Source organism: Ahaetulla prasina, chromosome 4, assembly GCF_028640845.1.
Source record: "Ahaetulla prasina isolate Xishuangbanna chromosome 4, ASM2864084v1, whole genome shotgun sequence".
In the NCBI taxonomy this organism is placed as follows: Eukaryota; Metazoa; Chordata; class Lepidosauria; order Squamata; family Colubridae; genus Ahaetulla; species Ahaetulla prasina.
The window spans coordinates 26,045,867-26,064,263 of record NC_080542.1 but is presented as its reverse complement, the minus strand read 5'-3'; the positions used below and the strand labels follow the sequence as shown (position 1 = coordinate 26,064,263).

General features: G+C 44.8%; 1 protein-coding gene across 2 annotated transcripts in view; it reads right to left on the bottom strand.

Moving 5' to 3' along the window:
- TULP2 (TUB like protein 2) overlaps positions 1–18,397 on the bottom strand; it is a 49,376-nt gene that overhangs the window by 24,523 nt on the left and 6,456 nt on the right. For both annotated transcript variants that reach the window (XM_058180630.1, XM_058180629.1), the window contains exons 3-6: positions 17,072–17,107; positions 12,721–12,772; positions 9,419–9,575; positions 2,127–2,252 (exon numbers count right to left, since the gene is read on the bottom strand). In XM_058180630.1, the coding sequence (XP_058036613.1) occupies positions 2,127–2,252; positions 9,419–9,575; positions 12,721–12,772; positions 17,072–17,103 (367 nt within the window). In that variant the 5' untranslated portion in view covers positions 17,104–17,107. The remainder of the gene's footprint in view (positions 1–2,126; positions 2,253–9,418; positions 9,576–12,720; positions 12,773–17,071; positions 17,108–18,397) is intronic.

The window sequence follows — 18,397 nt, the reverse complement described above, 5'->3', positions numbered from 1 at the left end:
TAGAGGGAGGTTTGTGCAACTTGCAACAGCACAGCCCTCACTGGCTGGAATGAGGTAATCGTGCAAGGGGTGGTGGTGGTGCAGGCGGGTCGAAGCAATGGGTGGTGGGAACCCTGGGCTGTTTCTACCCCCTGCTGTAGCTTCCTGTCAGCTGAACCCACCAGTAGCTGTCCCTGCACCTTGCCCTCCCTCCACAGTCACTCCTGGCCTGGCAAGGGAAGGGCAGGGGATGGAGATTCGCTCCATATTCCAGAGTGGAAGCGAAGCTTCATCTCTTGCTGGATTTCGCCAATCCTTGTTGGTGCTCCATGAACCATGGTCTCTCAGGGAGATGCTTGACTTCCTCTCAGCCCCAAGAAACTGGCTGGCCCATGAGATGAGAATGAGGAGGGGGGGAGAGAGAGAGAGAGAGAAAGAGAGAGAGAATGAGAAAGAGAGGGGGAAGAGAGAAAGACAGAGAAAGAGAGAGAAAGAGACAGAATGAAAGAATGAAAGAAAGCGAATGGAGAATGAGAGAGAAAGAGTGGGAGAGAGAGAGGGAGAGAGAGAGAAAGAGAAAGGAGGAAGAGTGCCTGAAGGACCCCATCCCATCACTGGGAGTCCAGGCGCTTCAAAAAGCAGTGCACTGGATTCGTATTTTATTTATTTATTTATTTATTTATCATATTTATATACTGCCCTATCTCCCTAAGGACTCAGGGCGGTATTAGTGGTCCGAGGGATTTAAAATTATGAACTTGGTGATCCGAGGTCCAAAAGGTTGGGAACCCTGTGCTAGGAAGCTTCTGACATGTAAACTCAATGGAGAAGGCAGATTCGCTTAACAACTGCATGATTTACTTAACAACTGTAGTGATTTAGTTAACAATCATGACAAAAAGGCTGTAAAATGGGGTATGGTTCACTTAACAACTGTCTTGCTTAGCAACATAAATTTTGGGTTCAATTGTAGTCATAAGTCTGTTGACATGAAAGAATGGAAAGAAAAGACCTGGAATTTAAACTCTGGGACTGACCTTTATATGAAGCTCAATTGTTGTATTTTGCAATATATCTTTTTCCTTGTCTGCAACATGGTAAGTAAAGTAGCCTTACTAAAGCTGTGAAAGTTCTCTGTTAGCTATTTACAAAATTAGGAAGTTGAATTGCTGGAGAACTGGAATTTATTTTCATGCCTGGCATAAACTGACACGGCCCCCAAAAATCCCCCAGCTTAATTCTAGCTTAGTCTATTATGTTGTATGAAGCTAGTTAAATTATAAGACACACTTTCTCTCTTTCTCTCTCTCTCTTTCTTTCTGGTTCATATACCGTGTTTCCCCAAAAATAAGACCTTGTTTTATATTTTTCTGAACCTTGAAATAAGTGCTTGGGCTTATTGCCATGCGCTCAAAAGCCTGATTGGGCTTATTATAAGGGGATGTCTTATTTTGGAGGAAACAGAGTACATATTTAATTTTAAACCTAGGAATCACATTTGATATGGGGAAATGGTGTGGGTATGTGGGATAAAGTCTAATAATTAAAAGTGATGATATTTAAATACAATTTTCACCCTTGATATACTTTTAGAACCTTTTTATATAACCCCATATCTTTGCAGAGTGAGCTTTTGGCTCCACCAAAGCTGCATACATTTGAAGTGCCTAGCAAGTTCCTCTACTATTTTAAAAGTTTGTTATTAGCCATCCATTTGTTGAATTTGCTGAAGTTTCCCACAACAAGGCAGGTATTCCATGCCCAAATAAAAAACCGCAGGATGGAGCTTATCTCAGAAGAACATATTGATATGTCCTGGTGCCTTACTTCCAAGCAAGGAGATATTTCAGGGATGACAACAATTTCTTTAAAGGGAAGTCACAGAAGGCTTGTGGGCTTTCTGTGATACTAGATTTATTCACAAAAATATACAAGCTGATTTACCTATAATTTTTTGGTCTCACCTGCCTTGAGAAGTTTTTATTTTTTTAATGAAGGGTAGCACAGAGAACAAGCGGAAAGGAGAAATAAAATGAATAATGTAAGATTTTTTTGACTTGCTGGAAACTTTGGCAACTGCAACTGCAGGGTCTCAAGGATGATCAATGTAAAACATCTGTGGTTGGTGGCTCAAAATTTTGGGTTACCTGGCCCAGCTGCTTGGCTTTCCCCTTGGCCACTGTGTGACCGGCTCATCTGGATAGAGCTACCCCACATATGGACACCAAGGTGAGCCTCTGGAACGGACTCCACAAGAAAAGGGTTGTTTGTACCTTTGGAGAGACAAACAATTAGCATATTAAAATTAGTAATTTGTACTCATTAAAAAATCCAACCTGATTCCTAGTCTCATTTATCCATCCCTTCTTCTATTTATCTGAGAAAAATTACTCCAATACCAAGAAGTTTTGGAAACAATTTTGAGACAGACCAATAATCTTTATCAGTGATGGTGAATCTTTTGGGTTTGGTGTATCAACAATTTTGGAATGTCTAACCTGACTCTACTGACATGTCACTGCCCCCTACCCACTTGGGAAACAACAGAGAAACAATTCTTTACATATTCATTCATTTAAAAAATACAGATCAATCATGCGGTGTTATGTATGATATAAAGAAATGTCAAATAATTACAAAAACAAAGTACAAGTAAAACAAACTACAACACCCTCTGGGCACACCCCATTTTTGCATGGCCTCCGCAGCTTCCAAAAATTATGCAGGAACAGGACATGTTTTCAAGAATAGTTGTTGTCGGGTATAGAATGATAGTGTGTCACCCAAAATTTTGTGGCGTTTCACCTTTGACATAGATTTGCCATCCCTGGACTACATCATCCTAATAACATTGCTGTTACGTATTTGAACTTTAAGAGGGAAGTTTGGGCGGGAACTAGCACATTGCTGATTGGCTGATGCCTCAGCCAAAATAGTATTTAAAGAGGGGTTTTTGCTGTTGGTCTTTTGCTGGGTCACAATAAACTAAAGAGTTGTTGTCACTTGTGTGGTCTCCTGCCTCGTCATTGCCCAAACTTAACATTGGCGACGAGGATGGGATACTGAGGCAGCGAGACCAGGAAAAGAGCTGAAGGAGTACGGATTCGCAAAACCCAGCCAGTATCGGAAGCGGTTACATAGCAATGTCTAGCTATACACCGCCAGCGCCATTTGACCCTGCCAAGGAAAAATGGGGGTCGTACATGGCTCGTTTCGAGTGTTTCCTCGAAGCGAACGAACTACAGGGAGTCTCGGACAATCGGAAGCGTGCTTACTTCCTGAGTCACTGCGGACCAGAGGTCTTCGATACCGCCAAATTGCTATCGGAGCCAACGCCGGTGCAGTCGGTAACATGGCAAACGCTGCAAACGACACTGAAGGCACACTACGCTCCGATGCCATCGAAGTTTGTTCAGCGTTTTGAGCTGAGACAGAGAGTTCAGCGAGAGGGCGAATCGATAAGTGTGTACATGGCCGTGTTGAGGAAAGCCGCGAACCACTGTGAGTACCGGGACTTGGATGACTCATTATTGGAGCAACTCATTTGTGGGGTCTGGGACATTCGGTTACAGAGGCGGTTGCTGTCCAAAAGCAACCTAACCCTAGCCCTGGCCCTGGACGAGGCAAGGGCACACGAGATGTCCACCAAAGCGGCGGAGACCCTACAGAAACCGAACGCACCAAACACCGGCACGAAAGCAGCGCCGGTCCACAGCGAGGTTGTCGAGGCCAAATCCGGGGGCGAGGAAGAAGAAGAGGTCTTCCATACCGGGAGGTCAGAGAGAGGCGACCGGGATGAGTGCGTAAACTGTGGAGGCCAACACCAACGATAAAATTGCAGATTCAAGGACGCAATTTGCCGGCGGTGCGAAAAGAAAGGGCACATCGCACAAGCCTGTCGAGCCCCACAACCGTCCCGCCCAAAATTCAAACCGGCCAATCAGCAGAGCGCTGGACCGACGAAACGGCCAGGGATTGGCCCATCCAAAAGAGGTGCGAAATTGAACCAAACAACTGTACGAGTGGGTCACGCATCAATGCGAATAGAAAAAAAGATATTCACACGAACGCACATTGAAGGAGTGCCATGTAAGATGGAGATGGACACCGGCTCGTCGATCACGATCATGTCCTGGGACCCTGTCACGAGGAGCCTGCCAGATGTCGCGAAACGACAACTGCAAACCCAAAAGCTGAGAGTGCAAGACTACCAGGGAAACCGGATCCCTGTTCAAGGAGTCACGTCCGTCAAAGTGAGATACGGGAATTTTAAGAAAACTCTACTGATCACCATCGTAGATGGGAACCTTCCAAGCTTGCTAGGCCTGGACTGGTTCAGAGCCCTGGGGATGGAAGTGACCGGGGTTCACAGCAGTGGAGTCAACCTAAAGGATGAACTGCTGAAAGAGTTCGAGGACGTCTTCCAGGACTACCTGGGCAAGTACGTGGGGACCCCTATTTCGTTTAATTTAGATCCCCAGGTGGCTCCCATTAGGTTAAAGGCTAGGCGGGTCCCCTTTGCCCTTAAGCCCAAGATTGACCGGGAGTTAGACAAACTAGTAAACCAGGGCATACTAGTCCCCGTCGACCATGCCAAATGGGAGACACCGATTGTGACCCCAGTCAAACCGGACGGATCAGTCCGGATTTGCGCTGACTACAAGGCAACGCTTAACAAAGCATTGCAAAAGAGCGCATACCCCGTTCCCGTAGTGCAACATCTGTTACACTCATTGGGACAAGGGCAGGTCTTCGCCAAACTCGATTTGGCCGAAGCCTACCAACAATTACCCGTAGACAATGACACAGCCGAGGCGCAGACGATTGTAACGCATCGAGGCGCTTTCAAATGCACTCGACTCCAGTTTGGAGTCAGCGTAGCCCCAGGGTTGTTCCAAAATCTAATGGAACGACTGCTACAGGGAATACCGGGGGTCGTGCCACATTTTGACGACGTACTAGTTTCAGCAGAGAACCTAGATGAGTTAGGGGTCAAACTACGGAAGGTCTTGGGCATTTTCAGGTCTGCTGGACTTAAGGTCAAGCTCAACAAATGCCAGATAGGAGTCGAATCCGTAGAATTCTTGGGTTACCAAATAGACAGAGAAGGCATCCACCCCACGGAGAGCAAAGTGCGAGCCATCAAAAAGGCTCCGGCTCCCAAAAATAAGGCTGAGTTACAGGCATTTTTAGGGCTTGTGAACTTCTACGTGGTTTTCTTGCGAAATAAAGCAACAGTAGCAGGGCCGCTGCACAAGCTATTAGCAAAAAAGGCTGTTTGGACATGGGGCAAGGTTGAGGCTAGGGCATTCGAGGGCGTTAAGAACCTTTTGTCCAGTGATAGCCTGCTAATCCAATACAACGGGACATTACCACTAGTGCTAGTCTGCGATGCGTCACCCTACGGGGTAGGGGCTTTCCTCAGCCATAGGCTGCCGAACGGATCGGAAGCCCCCATAGCATATTTTTCCCGCACGATGTCAGCAGCAGAAAGAAACTATAGCCAGTTAGACAGAGAGGCCCTGGCCATAGTTTCAGGAGTCAAAAAATTCCACGAATACCTATTTGGGCGCCATTTCGAAATAGTAACAGACCACAGACCGCTATTAGGACTCCTGGCAGGGGACCGTCCAACTCCGGTTGCTCTATCACCCAGGATGACCCGTTGGACTATTTTCCTGGCAGCATACTCGTACAAATTGTCCCACCGTCCAGGGAAGGACCTAGGACACGCGGACGCTTTGAGTAGATGCCCGTTACCAGAGACAATCGAAGACCCAACCCCGGGGACACCCATCCTACTAATTGACTCTCTAGACTCTGGGCCGGTCACTTCTAAGGAAGTGACTAGGGCATCGTACAGAGACGTTATTATAAGGACTGTAATCGGTTGGGTACAGAGGGGATGGCCTGATGCACCGGGGGATCGTTTCAAAGACTTTACCAAAAACCGCTCGGAACTGTCGGTTCAAGGGGATTGTCTGTTATGGGGGGATAGAGTGGTTATTCCGGAGAAACTGCGAGAAAACGTGTTGGAACTGTTACATGTGGGTTACCCAGGGATTGTGAGAATGAAAAGCCTTGCGAGGAGTTATGTGTGGTGGCCACAAATGGATAAAGACATTAGTGACAGGGTAGGAAAATGCCAGGCCTGCCAAGAGTCAAGGCCACTACCCCCGACAGCCCCCATAAGGGAGTGGGAGAAACCCCAGGGTCCTTGGTCCAGGATCCACATAGACTTTGCCAGGCCATTCCATGGGCAAACCTTTTTAATCGTGGTAGACGCATTTTCAAAGTGGTTAGAAATCTTGCTTATGAAATCCACAACAGCCGAAGCCGTAATTACAACATTGCGGCACCTTTTTGTAACACACGGATTGCCAGACACCCTAGTGTCCGACAATGGCCCGCAATTCACGGCTACTCAATTCGAGGGGTACTTAGCAGAAGAGGGCATCCGACATGTCCTCTCGGCGCCTTTCCACCCGGCGACGAACGGACTTGCAGAACGATTCGTTCGCAGTGCCAAGGAAGCGCTATCTAGAATAACCCCCGGTGATTGGCAAGCCAAAATCGATACCTTCCTAGCGGTACAACACAGAACCCACTATGTAGCCACAGGGCACAGCCCATCCGAACTATTGATAGGTAGGAAACTCAGGTGTCCATTAGATAGATTAAACCCAACATATTCCCCTGACAGGTACCAAGGCATCCAGGAAAAAACCAGGGAAATGACAATGGGTGATTCAGTGTGGGCACATAACTATAGTGAAGGCCCAGCATGGCTTAAAGGAACGATCACTGGAGTAACAGGTCCAAAATCATATATAGTGGACATGGGGGATGGCCGAGTATGGAAACGCCACATAGATCAATTACGAAGAAGGGTACAAAATAAATCAGAAACCGCGCAACCAGACCCTGACTACCAAATATTTGAACCAACAGCTAACTCAGACCCGCGGCGATCGGAGGACTTATCTGAACTTGTAGAAGTCCAGCGACGCCAACCGGCTCCTCCAGAAGACTGCAGGGACGACTCTGCAAGTAATCCAGGGCCGGAGGGCCCAGAGGAGGAGCTAGGAGGAACAAACAGTCCCTCTGACCAGCTCGACTCACTCCCAGGGAATGAATTGCGCAGGTCAGAAAGAGTTAGGGGACGCCCCGTTTACCTGCGTGACTACGTGGAGAAATAACATGCAAATTCCATGCAAAAAAGGGGCTCAATGCGTTCTGGGAGGGGAAGAGTGTTATGTATTTGAACTTTAAGAGGGAAGTTTGGGTGGGAACTAGCACGTTGCTGATTGGCTGATGCCTCAGCCAAAGTAGTATTTAAAGAGGGGTTTTTGCTGTTGGTCTTTTGCTGGGTCACAATAAACTAAAGAGCTGTTGTCACTTGTGTGGTCTCCTGCCTCGTCATTGCCCAAACTTAACAATTGCTAATTGACACAAATAGACCTGCTGAAATAATACTTGGCTCCAGAGCAGCAGCCTAACCCTTTACAGCAGGAGTGTCCAGCTTTGGCAACTTTATGCTGGCTAGGGAATTCTGGGAGTTGAAGTCCACAAGTCTTAAAATTGCCAAGATTAGACACTCTTGCTTTATAGCAGGGGTGTCAAACTCATGGCCCGCAGGCCAGATGCATCGCACGCTGACCATATTGATGCCCAGTTTAGCGAAGGGGGAAAAAGTCGCAATATGTCATGTGACGATGCCATGATGACATAAGTTTGACACCCCTGCTTTATAGCTTTCCATTCTTCAAGGACATGGTGGAATCTAGAAGAAGGGCAGGGCTACCCTATCTGGGCTGCAAAATCCAGATGACCACGGCATAGTAGGAAAGAATTAGGATTTGGTATCTCTGCTGTTATCTAGAGGTCATCCAGATTTTTGCAGGGAAGACAAGGAAACTAATAAAAATTTTCAGTTACCATTCAGTTTGTGGGAACAACTCTACTTGCTCTTGCATTTTTTGCCATTTAGGTATAATTTATAATTCTTCATTCTACTTTCCTTTCCAAATTCAAATATTCCACTTTGATAAATTCATTTTCAGAGCCATATTCCTCAATGCATCATACAATCTCATTTTCACTTCAAGCCATTTGGGTTTTTAGCTAACTACACATCTGTGATTGCATACAAACATACATGCAATTGCATTATTGACATCTCCACCAACAAACTTCTAATATTTCCACAAACAAGGAGAAATTACACATCTTTATCTTCTGTTCAGCGATAAACCATTTGCAAGCATTTGATTTATCTTCTCATAAGCACTCCTTCCATTCGTATTCAGCACTGCATTCAGCAACCAACCTTAAACTCAATATTTGTGTAAAATAACTAATACATTAAAGCATATTAATTTTGTCACATACTTCTTTTAAATTAATATATAACCGTCACTTTTTTCACAGTCGATCATATTTTCGTTTCACAATGATCCACTGCAAAGCAAAAATCTGGTCTGCATAGCCTTTGCCAGGGGAAAAAACCTGCATTACACTTTCCAGTTTTATAGACAGTTAACTTTTTGTATCTTTTTAATCAGATCTTTGCTGTACCACATTCAAAGCACTTTAACGAACTTGTCTCCTTGTAGTTTTGGCATTCAATCTCACTACTTTTCTCTTTAAAAACCAGGAGGAATCTGCTAGCACTTTTTCTGACTAACACATTTTATTAAATGGCATAAGTTTTCATGAACTGCTGTTCACATCATCTGATGCATTGAATTATTTCACTAGTTTAGGATTTAATTGGAATGTGGGATGGGAGGAAATCCCAATTTTAGTCCTACATTGGAAGTACTCTAAGATCTGAATGAAGTGAACTGCAGATAACAAAATTGTAGCTTTTAATAAAATGTGTTAGTCAGAAAGGATGCTACTAGATTCCTCCTGATTTTTGGGTACAATTGACCAACACTTCTCAACACTAAGAAGTGTGGACCAACTTCCAGAATTCCCCAGCCCAAAGTAACAAATTATCAAAAATACTTAATTCATAATTAAAAGAAAATATCCAAAGATGTCAAAACCAAACTCTTTAGTCTTGAAAATAATCACTATTTTATAACATGCATTTTCCTGAATAGTTGCTGCTGTTCCTTCTGCATTTTTTCTTTAATTCAGTTTATTGTTGAAATGCATCCAATCTGCCAACTGTTTAGCTCTTCTTGTCAAAACAAACGCCTTAAGTGGCAAAAGAGGAAGGCTACGGCTAATTTGTGATATAAATTACATATATGCCAATTTGGGAGTAACAAATGAGTAACAGTGATCTTATTATTCAGAAAGCACAAATGACCTACCTGTAAATCTGCAGATATGAATAAATAAAGTTAACCAAACTCTGCCCACTGAAAGAGAAGTTAGCAGCTCTGTAAGAAGAGAACATAAGACTGGAAAGAACAAGGATACTCACTATTCCCCAGGCTGTGCTCACTGCAAGACTCCATGAGTGGGATGCGTTCCTCAGCTTTCTGCCTCCCCCGGCACCCCTTCACTTTGGTGTCTGTATTGGCCTGAACCATAAGTGGCTCCTGGCGCTTTCGGCGTTGCTTCTTTTCAATGATACGGCGCTGAAAAGGAGTTCAGAGAGATTGTAAGTAAGGAAAAATTACTATCTACATACCTACAAAGTTATTTTTAAAATATCTATTTTGACATTGTGACAGATCAGCATTCCATTTATTTTTATTTCACTAGTTTTATTCTGGAAGTGCAGAGTCTGATTTTTTTGAATCAAGTGAGTTTGGCCCATTGGCTGTGACAGGGATTGACTGACCCACTTGTTGCCCAAGCCTGACATCATGGGGCTGAGAGAGAGTGATATCATGGGCTTTCATGCCGAAGGCAGGATTAGAACTCACAGTCTCCTGGTTTCTAGTCTAGTACCTTAACTATTAGACCAAAATACTCCCTTCCTAAGCAGTCTATCTAACCCATAGGAAATTGCCATTTTGTCAACAAAAAGAAATTTTACTGCAAAGAGGAAAAGAATATCATGCAAAATACAAAATACAGGTATCACATTAACTAAGATATTTAAAATGTGTTAACCGAATTATATCTTAGCTGCAGAGGTCTACTGTACACCCATACTTAGCCATCCACATTTGTTTTGGATAGTAAAGTAGCATATAAATTAAATAAATAAATGCAACCTACTTTCAATTTTGTAGGATTGATTTCTGATCAGACACAGAACTGTTTTCAGCCAGGGAGCAAATATATTATGGCTTGCATTTCTCTTCTTCTTTCTTCTCTCTTTTTCTTTTCTTTTTTGTTTTCTTTCTTCCTCTTCTTCTTCTTATCTTCCTCCTCCTCCTCCTCCTCTTATTCTTATTCTTCTTTTGGTATTGTCACAAATAAGTATGATGTAGGTTTAATTTTATTTTAAAATACAGCTATATTTTACAGGGCTGTATCTCAGTCCACCTGGTTGAGAAGATGCCCCATGAGTCTCTCTCAATCCCTAGCTCTGAACTAATATTCCTTACTGATGTGGTAAGGTGGTATTATTTTTATTATGGTGGTGGTGTTCATATTAATCATGTTATTTATATGTTACTTTTCCTCTCAAAAGAACCCAGTATCTTTGAGTAGGAGCACTTTTACAAGGTGGGAACCCAAACATCAGGTAACAAAGAGAAGAGCTGGCTGGTGTTTTTTAAACACCACTCCAAGCAACACAATGGAAGGACAAACAGAGTTTAGAGTTAAGAGTTCTGAATCTTACCAGTTTTCCTTTGGACAACATAATGTACCTTGTGACCATTGTTCCACACTGCTTTTAGCCTGCTTCCCTAATCTCTCATTGTGTCAGATGTTTCTCCGCACCAAAAGCCATTTTTTCTCAGCCCAATACCACAAATTTATTTATTTATTTATTTATTTATTTATTTAATCGTATTTATATACCGCCCTATCTCCCAAGGGACTCAGGGCGGTTTACAGGCACTAAAAACAGATAAATAGAATATAAATACAATATAAAACATTTAAAAAACTTATTCTAAAGCCCGTCCAATTAAAAATAGAAATAAAACCCAATTTAAAACCCAAAATTTAAAATCTAGCTCAGTCCTGTATGTTTTAAGCCCGCGGCGGAAGGTCTGAAGGTCTGAAAGCTGACGAAGTCCGGGGGGTAGATCGTTCCAGAGGGTGGGAGCCCCCACAGAGAAGGCCCTTCCCCTGGGCGTCGCCAGACGACATTGCCTCGCTGACGGCACCCTGAGGAGACCCTCTCTGTGAGAGCGCACGGGACGGTGGGAGGTATTCGGTCGCAGTAGGCGGTCCCGTAAATAACCCGGCCCAATGCCATGGAGCGCTTTAAAGGTGGTCACCAAAACCTTGAAGCGCACCCGGAAGGCCACAGGAAGCCAGTGCAGTCTGCGCAGGATAGGTGTCATATGGGAGCCACGAGGGGCTCCATCTATCACCCGCGCAGCTGCATTCTGGACTAACTGTAGCCTCCGGATGCCCCTCAAGGGGAGCCCCATGTAGAGAGCATTGCAGTAATCCAGGCGAGACGTCACGAGTGCGTGAGTAACCGTGGATAGGGCAGTGGATAGGGCCTCCCGGTCCAGAAAGGGGCGCAACTGGCGTACCAGGCGAACCTGGTAGAACGCTCTCCTGGAGACGGCCGTCAAATGCTCTTCTAGAGACAGCCGTTCATCCAGGAGGACGCCTAAGTTGCGGACCCTCTCCATCGGGGCCAATGACTCGCCACCGATGTTCAGCCGCGGATTTAGCTGACTGTGCGGGATGCGGCATCCACAGCCACTCTGTCTTGGCGGGATTGAGCTTGAGCCTGTTTCTCCCCATCCAGACCCGTCGGCCTCCAGACACCGGGACAGCACTTGATAACCGTTGGGGTGGTTCGGTGTAGAAAAGTACAGCTGAGTATCATCCGCATACAGCTGATACTTCACACGAAACCACTGATGATCTCACCCAGCGGTTTCATGTAGATGTTAAACAGAAGGCGAGAATCGACCCCGCGGCACCCCACAAGTGAGGCGCCTCGGGGCGACCTCTGCCCCTGTCAACACCGACTGCGACCGGTCGGAGAGATAGGAGGAGAACCACCGGTAAACGGTGCCTCCCACTCCCAATCCCCCCAACCGGCACAGCAGGATACCATGGTCGATGGTATCGAAAGCCGCTGAGAGGTCTAATAGGACCAGGGCAGAGGAACAACCCCTATCCCTGGCCCTCCAGAGATCATCTACCAACGCGACCAAAGCCGTCTCCGTGCTGTAACCGGGTCAGAAACCGGACTGGAACGGGTCTAGAGAGACAGTTTCATCCAGGTGCAAGGGAAGCTGATATGCCACCATACTCTCTACAACCTTCGCCGCAAAGCGAAGGTTGGAGACCGGACGATAATTACCTAAAACAGCCGGGTCCAGGGAAGGCTTCTTAAGGAGGGGCCTCACCACCGCCTCTTTCAAGGCGGCCGGGAAGACACCCTCCACCAAAGAAGCGATCGTAATCGCCTGGAGCCAGCCTCGTGTCACCTCCCGAGTGGCCAGCACCAGCCAGGAGGGGCACGGGTCCAGTAAACATGTCCATGTCCTCGGGAGCCACAGGGTCAAACTCATCCCAAATAATGTCGCCAAGACCACCCTCGAGCGTCTCACCCGCATCACCGCAATCTTGGTCCAGACCATCCCGAAGCTGAACGATTTGTCTCAGAAAAGTATTTTCCTACCAAAATACCTGGAATTCCAGTTTCTGCTTCCGGATCAATGCTGCCTCACCACTGCCATTGCTAGAAGGAAAAGAGGTGCCAGTGTTAAAAGGTGAACTGGGGAAAGCACGGAGGCGGCGATACAGATTATGGTACATTTTGAGATGTGGCATCACTCTGCCAGCTCCAGGGCAGCCCCATCCGCGACAGGTGGGCCCCCAGGATTACCTGCTTCCCAAAGATTCTGAATGCCATGGCATTGCAGGGACTTTGTGACCTCACAAAAGCTTCAAAGGCCATCCAGGTGTAGGTTGGGAAAATAATTTTTGTATCCAGACATTCCTCTCCCCCAGTGCTCACCCCATTGAAAACTCATTAGTTAAGCTATTTTCCCCTGAAAATAAGACCAAGTTTTATTTTCTTTTGGGCCCCAAAATCAGGACTAGCGCTTATTTTCAGGGGAATGTTTTTTTCCATGTATGAGAGGCCCACTTCTGCTTGCTCACAGTGGAGTAGGAGGCCATGTGGCATGTTAATGCCACTGCCACGAGATGGGGAAATAAAGCTGCCCGCACACCCTGCACCACCTTACCTCAGGGTCCCCGCAGCCAGGCCACCATGCTCCAGCATCTGGTGACTCTATCCCACAGGACCCCACGTGGCTACCAGCCCACTTCTGCTTGCTCGCAGCCGCAACACAGCAGGAGACTGAGCAATATGCTGGTGCCGCAGCCACAAGGTGAGCCGAGGGTGTGGAGCTGCCCCATGTGGCCTGCACCAGATTATCTCAAGGCCCCCACAGCCAGACTATCCACACCCCAACTCCTGCCTTGCAGCCATGGCACCAACATACTACTTGGCCTCCTGCTCTATTGCAACCACAAGCAAGCAGAAGTGGACCGGTGGCCATGTGGGCTCCTGCAGCACATGGCTGACAGTGCCACCACCGCAAGGCAGGTGTCGGGGCATGGATGGCCTGGCTGCGGGGACCCTGAGATAAGCCAGTGTGAGGCGCGTGGGGCAACTCCATCTCCCCCTCCTCTCCTCATGGCCACGATACACACACACACACACACACCCTATTTTCCCCAAAATATGACATCCCCTGATAAGCCCAATCGGGCTTTTGAGCGCATAGCAATAAGGCCAAGCGCTTATTTCAGGGTTCAAAAAAATACAAGATATAATATTTTCAGGAAAACACGGTATATATATATATGTGTGTGTCTTCCCCAGGATCGCCTCAAAACCGCCATAAAAGTATAGGCCTCAAAGTCCTTTTGACAGTCAAACTAGTATAAAATCAACATACATACAAAGTACTGAGAAGCCCCTAAAGCAGAAGGCAACTACTCTAGAAAGAACAAAAATAATGAGATGTCCCATCCTAAAGCTTCACTGAATTAGAAGGCTAGACTAGGCTGTGGTATTACGTTTAGATTAAAAGTACAATAAATTAATGTGAGCTTCTAATGTCACAATATTACCATAACTGAAGTAGAGGGCAAAGTACAATTATTTTATCTAGAGACTATTTGTTTATTTATTCAGTCTATATAGGCTTCCTGAGCCCCAAAAACTCTGGTCAGCTTATAATTAGAAAGTAAAAAAGACAAATGTATAAATTTTTAAAAAATCTAACTGAACAGGGAGGGACTCAACCATTTCCTTGATCCAAATCCTGGGAGAATAAACAGATTTGCTTCTCAACTGTCATCTGAGTGGGAGCCATGTTGATTTCTCCAAGGAATCATTCTACAGGCAGGCACCGTGACAGAGAAGATTCCAGAAGAAACTGTCAAATCAAGGAGACCGGGAGTGGACCCACTCTGCTTGATCTCAACAGAAGGACAGAAGCAACAAAAGGAGGCAGTTCCTCAGATAAAAATATCTTACGCAGAGATATTCTATCAAAACCAGTGGCATATGATTTTAGTACTCATGTAAATGATCGAAGTTAAAATTAAACCCCACCAAAGCAAAAATAGTTGGCATTCTGTTATTATCTTTTCCTGCATGAACTTCTCTTCCATCCTCCAAAGAAGTTTCCACCATTCCTGGGAAGAGCAGAGACTTTTTAGTTGTGGCCCTGAGATGGTGAAGGAGGACTATCCAAATTCTATTTCTTGGTCTCTGGAAAAAACCTGTCCAGCCATGTTGCTCTCTAGATCAGTGGTTCTCAACGTTTATAGTGCTGCGACCCCTTTAATACAATTCCCCACGATGTGGCGACCCCAACCGTAAAATTATTTTCATTTTGAATTTATCGCGCCTGAAGCCGTATTGGCTAGGGATCTGAACTGCTTGTGATTGCCTTGAGGATGGAGGCATTAAAGCGGAGACTCCTCCCTTATTAAGTTTATCGTGCCTGAAGCCAGATTAGGCTAGCGATTGGGAGTGATTGCAGCTGGCTTGAGAGGGAGACATCAGAGCAAAGATTTCTCTTTTTTTTAATTCATCGCACTTGAAGCCGAATTTGGCTAGCGATTTGAAGAGCCTGCAGCTGGCTTGTGGAGTCAACCATTGGAGCGCGATTCTTCGACTCGCAAGTATACTTCCCATATTTCCGATGGTCTTAGGCGACCCCTGGCAAATTGTCATTCGACCCCCAACAAGGTCCCGACCCACAGGTTGAGAACCGCTGTTCTAGATGATTGAGGGACAGCTTGCCTCAAAAGGGTGTTCTGAGGATGAAATCTAGGAAGGTGGAATCACTCAGTCTTTTAATTGTTGGAGCAGTATTTCTCAAATCTTGGCATTTCAAGATGTATGGACTTCAACTCCCAGAATTCCCCCAACCAGTTTGCCAGCTGGGGAATTCTGGGAGTTGAAGTCCACATGTCTTAAATTTGCCGAGGTTGAGAAACATTGCTTAGAAAGGAGAGACAGAAATGTAATATATACAGTATACGAGACCCGTCTTACCTCTTGTACTGTGTATATGTAGCTACTTACTGATGTACTAGAAAAAAAGTGCAATTTTCATTTTGAGGATTCATCCATTGGCCTGCCATTTTTCCCACATGGATGCAAATCAGTGGTGAAATGCTACTGGTTCACACTGCTTCGGAGGAACCGGTAGTGATTAAAAACTACCGATAGTAAAAAAAGCTGTCGATTCCTCCGAACTGGTATTTCTGACAATCAGCTGTGCTGCACGATTTAAAATCGCTAGAAAGCAGGAAATTCTGATTTCTAGTGAATCTAAATCGCGCGGCACAGCTGTTCCCCTCTCTTGCTGTTGTACTTACTTTCCCAAGCCTCCTTTTTCTGTGTGAAGTGTGCATTTGGCATGTACTGTGCATGCACGAGTGTGCAGCATGGATTTGGTGCTCACTGCGCATGAGCACGCAGCACATGTTTAGCGCATACTGTGCATCTGCTTGCACAGTGCCTGTTTGGCACACACCATGCATGTGTGGCCAGAGAACCGGTGGTAAACCAGTTCAGATTTCACCACTGATGCAAATTCTAGACTCTAGATCAGAATGGATCTTTTTGAATCACTTTCCATGCTACCACACTGGCAATCCCATTAGCTTTTCAGTATTATTTCCATTTTTTTTAAAGTGGCACATTGTTACTATTTGAAACCTGTTCTGAGTGGGTAGTAGATTCATATCTGATACAAGGGCCAGCCAATCAGAGTATGGATAGCCTTCTGAGAAAAAGCAAATAGGAAGTTTAACCTTTGTATTTTGAGTTGGTCACAACATGGACAGGAAAAAAAGAAAGAAAACTGATGCTAAAATAGGATTATCTGTTTAAAAATAAAGACTCATTCTTTCACAAAGAACTGTCCAATGTAAAATCTCAGCCTTTCTCATAGGTATGACATAATTCACCTAGGCATTCCTTCCCAAAATATTAAATTTGGATAGTCCTTGCTTAACAATCCGGATTAGTATTTCCATTTCTACATGATGCAGTTGTAAAATGCAATGTCATATGAGCATGCTGTTTATCAAAGGCAGTTCTAGAAGTTATCAGTTACCATTAAGTGAATCATCATAAGTCATTAAGCAACCATCTCAGATGATGGTGACTTCCGATTTCTTGCCATCTTCCCCATTGGCTTTGCTTGTGGGAAGCCAGCAGGGAATATCCCAAATTGCAATCATATGATCACAGAATGCTTTGACAATCAGATATTGGGGCCAGTTGCCTACTATCTGGGTAGGCAGATGGTAGGTACCACGTGATCCTGGGAGTGCTGGAACTTTAAGAAACAGTTGTACCACAAAGAAAAAATCCTAACACTTTGCTGCCCATTACTTGTCATCTGCTTTTGTATACACAGCATATGATAGGGCTAGATTCTGCTTCATCAACAAATTTAAACATCCATTCCCACCATATCTTTGTTGTTATCTTCCTTACCTTCCAGGTGAAGATGTAGTGGAGGATTCCATGATGCTGGGGGGAAAAAATCAGTACAGAAAAATCAAATAAATATTAAAAAGGGTTTTTGAACGCTAAATCAGCTCCTAATTATACAGTGAAATAAATGACTAGATTCTTCTGTTTTTATACAAATATTCAGTGCTCCTTTTTCATGCGTGCCATACCTATAAAGCTCCAAGCTATACTAATGTAAGCATAGGTCTATAGTATTACATTTGGGATACAGAAATCCTAGAGACCATTAGATGACAGTACATGTAATGTTATGTTCAGAGCCTTACATTTCATGCATGTAAAAAGACTGAGCTTAGCTGCTAAGGTTGTGACCTTGCCTTTTTTCCTTTGCTTATCATTTAAAAGTACAGGTAGTCCTCGACTTACAACCATACGTTTAATGACCATTCAAAATTACAATGGCACTGAAAAAAGTGGCTTATGATTTTTTTTTTTACAAGCCATTGCAGCATCCTCATAGTCACTTGATCAAAATCCAGACGCTTAGCAACTGACATGTTGTGGTGTCCCAGGCTCATGTGATCACCTTTTGTTATCTTCTGAGAAGCAAAATCAATGGGAAAGCCAGATTCACTTAACAACAGTATTATAACAATAACTGCAGTGATTCACTTAACAACTGTGGCAAGAAATGTCATAAAATGGGGCAAAACTCACTTAATTGTCTTGCTTAGCAACAGAAATTTGGGGCTCAGTTGTGGCTGTAAGTCAAGGATTACCTGTACATCCCACAAAGACCATAGTAAAAGTTTGTATGCCTTTCTTAGTAAGTCAAGTGAGCGAGTGTGTTTAAAGAAAACTTTAGCATTTTAAAAAGAGTGAAAAAAAGGGGGTATTTTTCTTTGTAAGGTTGAAGAATTTGAAAGAATATAGTGAACTTTGCTAGGGATGCGATGGCTCAGGGGCTAGGATGTTGAGCTTGTTGATCGAAAGGTCGGCAGCTCAGCGGTTCGAATCCCTAGTGTTGCTGTGTAACGGGGTGAGCTCCTGTTACTTGTCCCAGCTTCTGCCAACCTAGTAGTATCGAAAGCACGTAAAAATGCAAGTAGAAAAAATAGGGACCACCTTTGGTGGGAAGGTAACAGCATTCTGTGTGCCTTTGGTGTTGAGTCATGCCAGCCACATGACCACGGAGACGTCTTCAGACAACACTGGCTCTTCGGCTTTGAAACGGAGATGAGCACTGCTCCCTAGAGTTGGGAACGACTAGCACGTATGTGCGAGAGCAACCTTTACCTTTTAGTAAACTTTGCTAATAAAAATGATGATAGTTCACAAAGATTACTA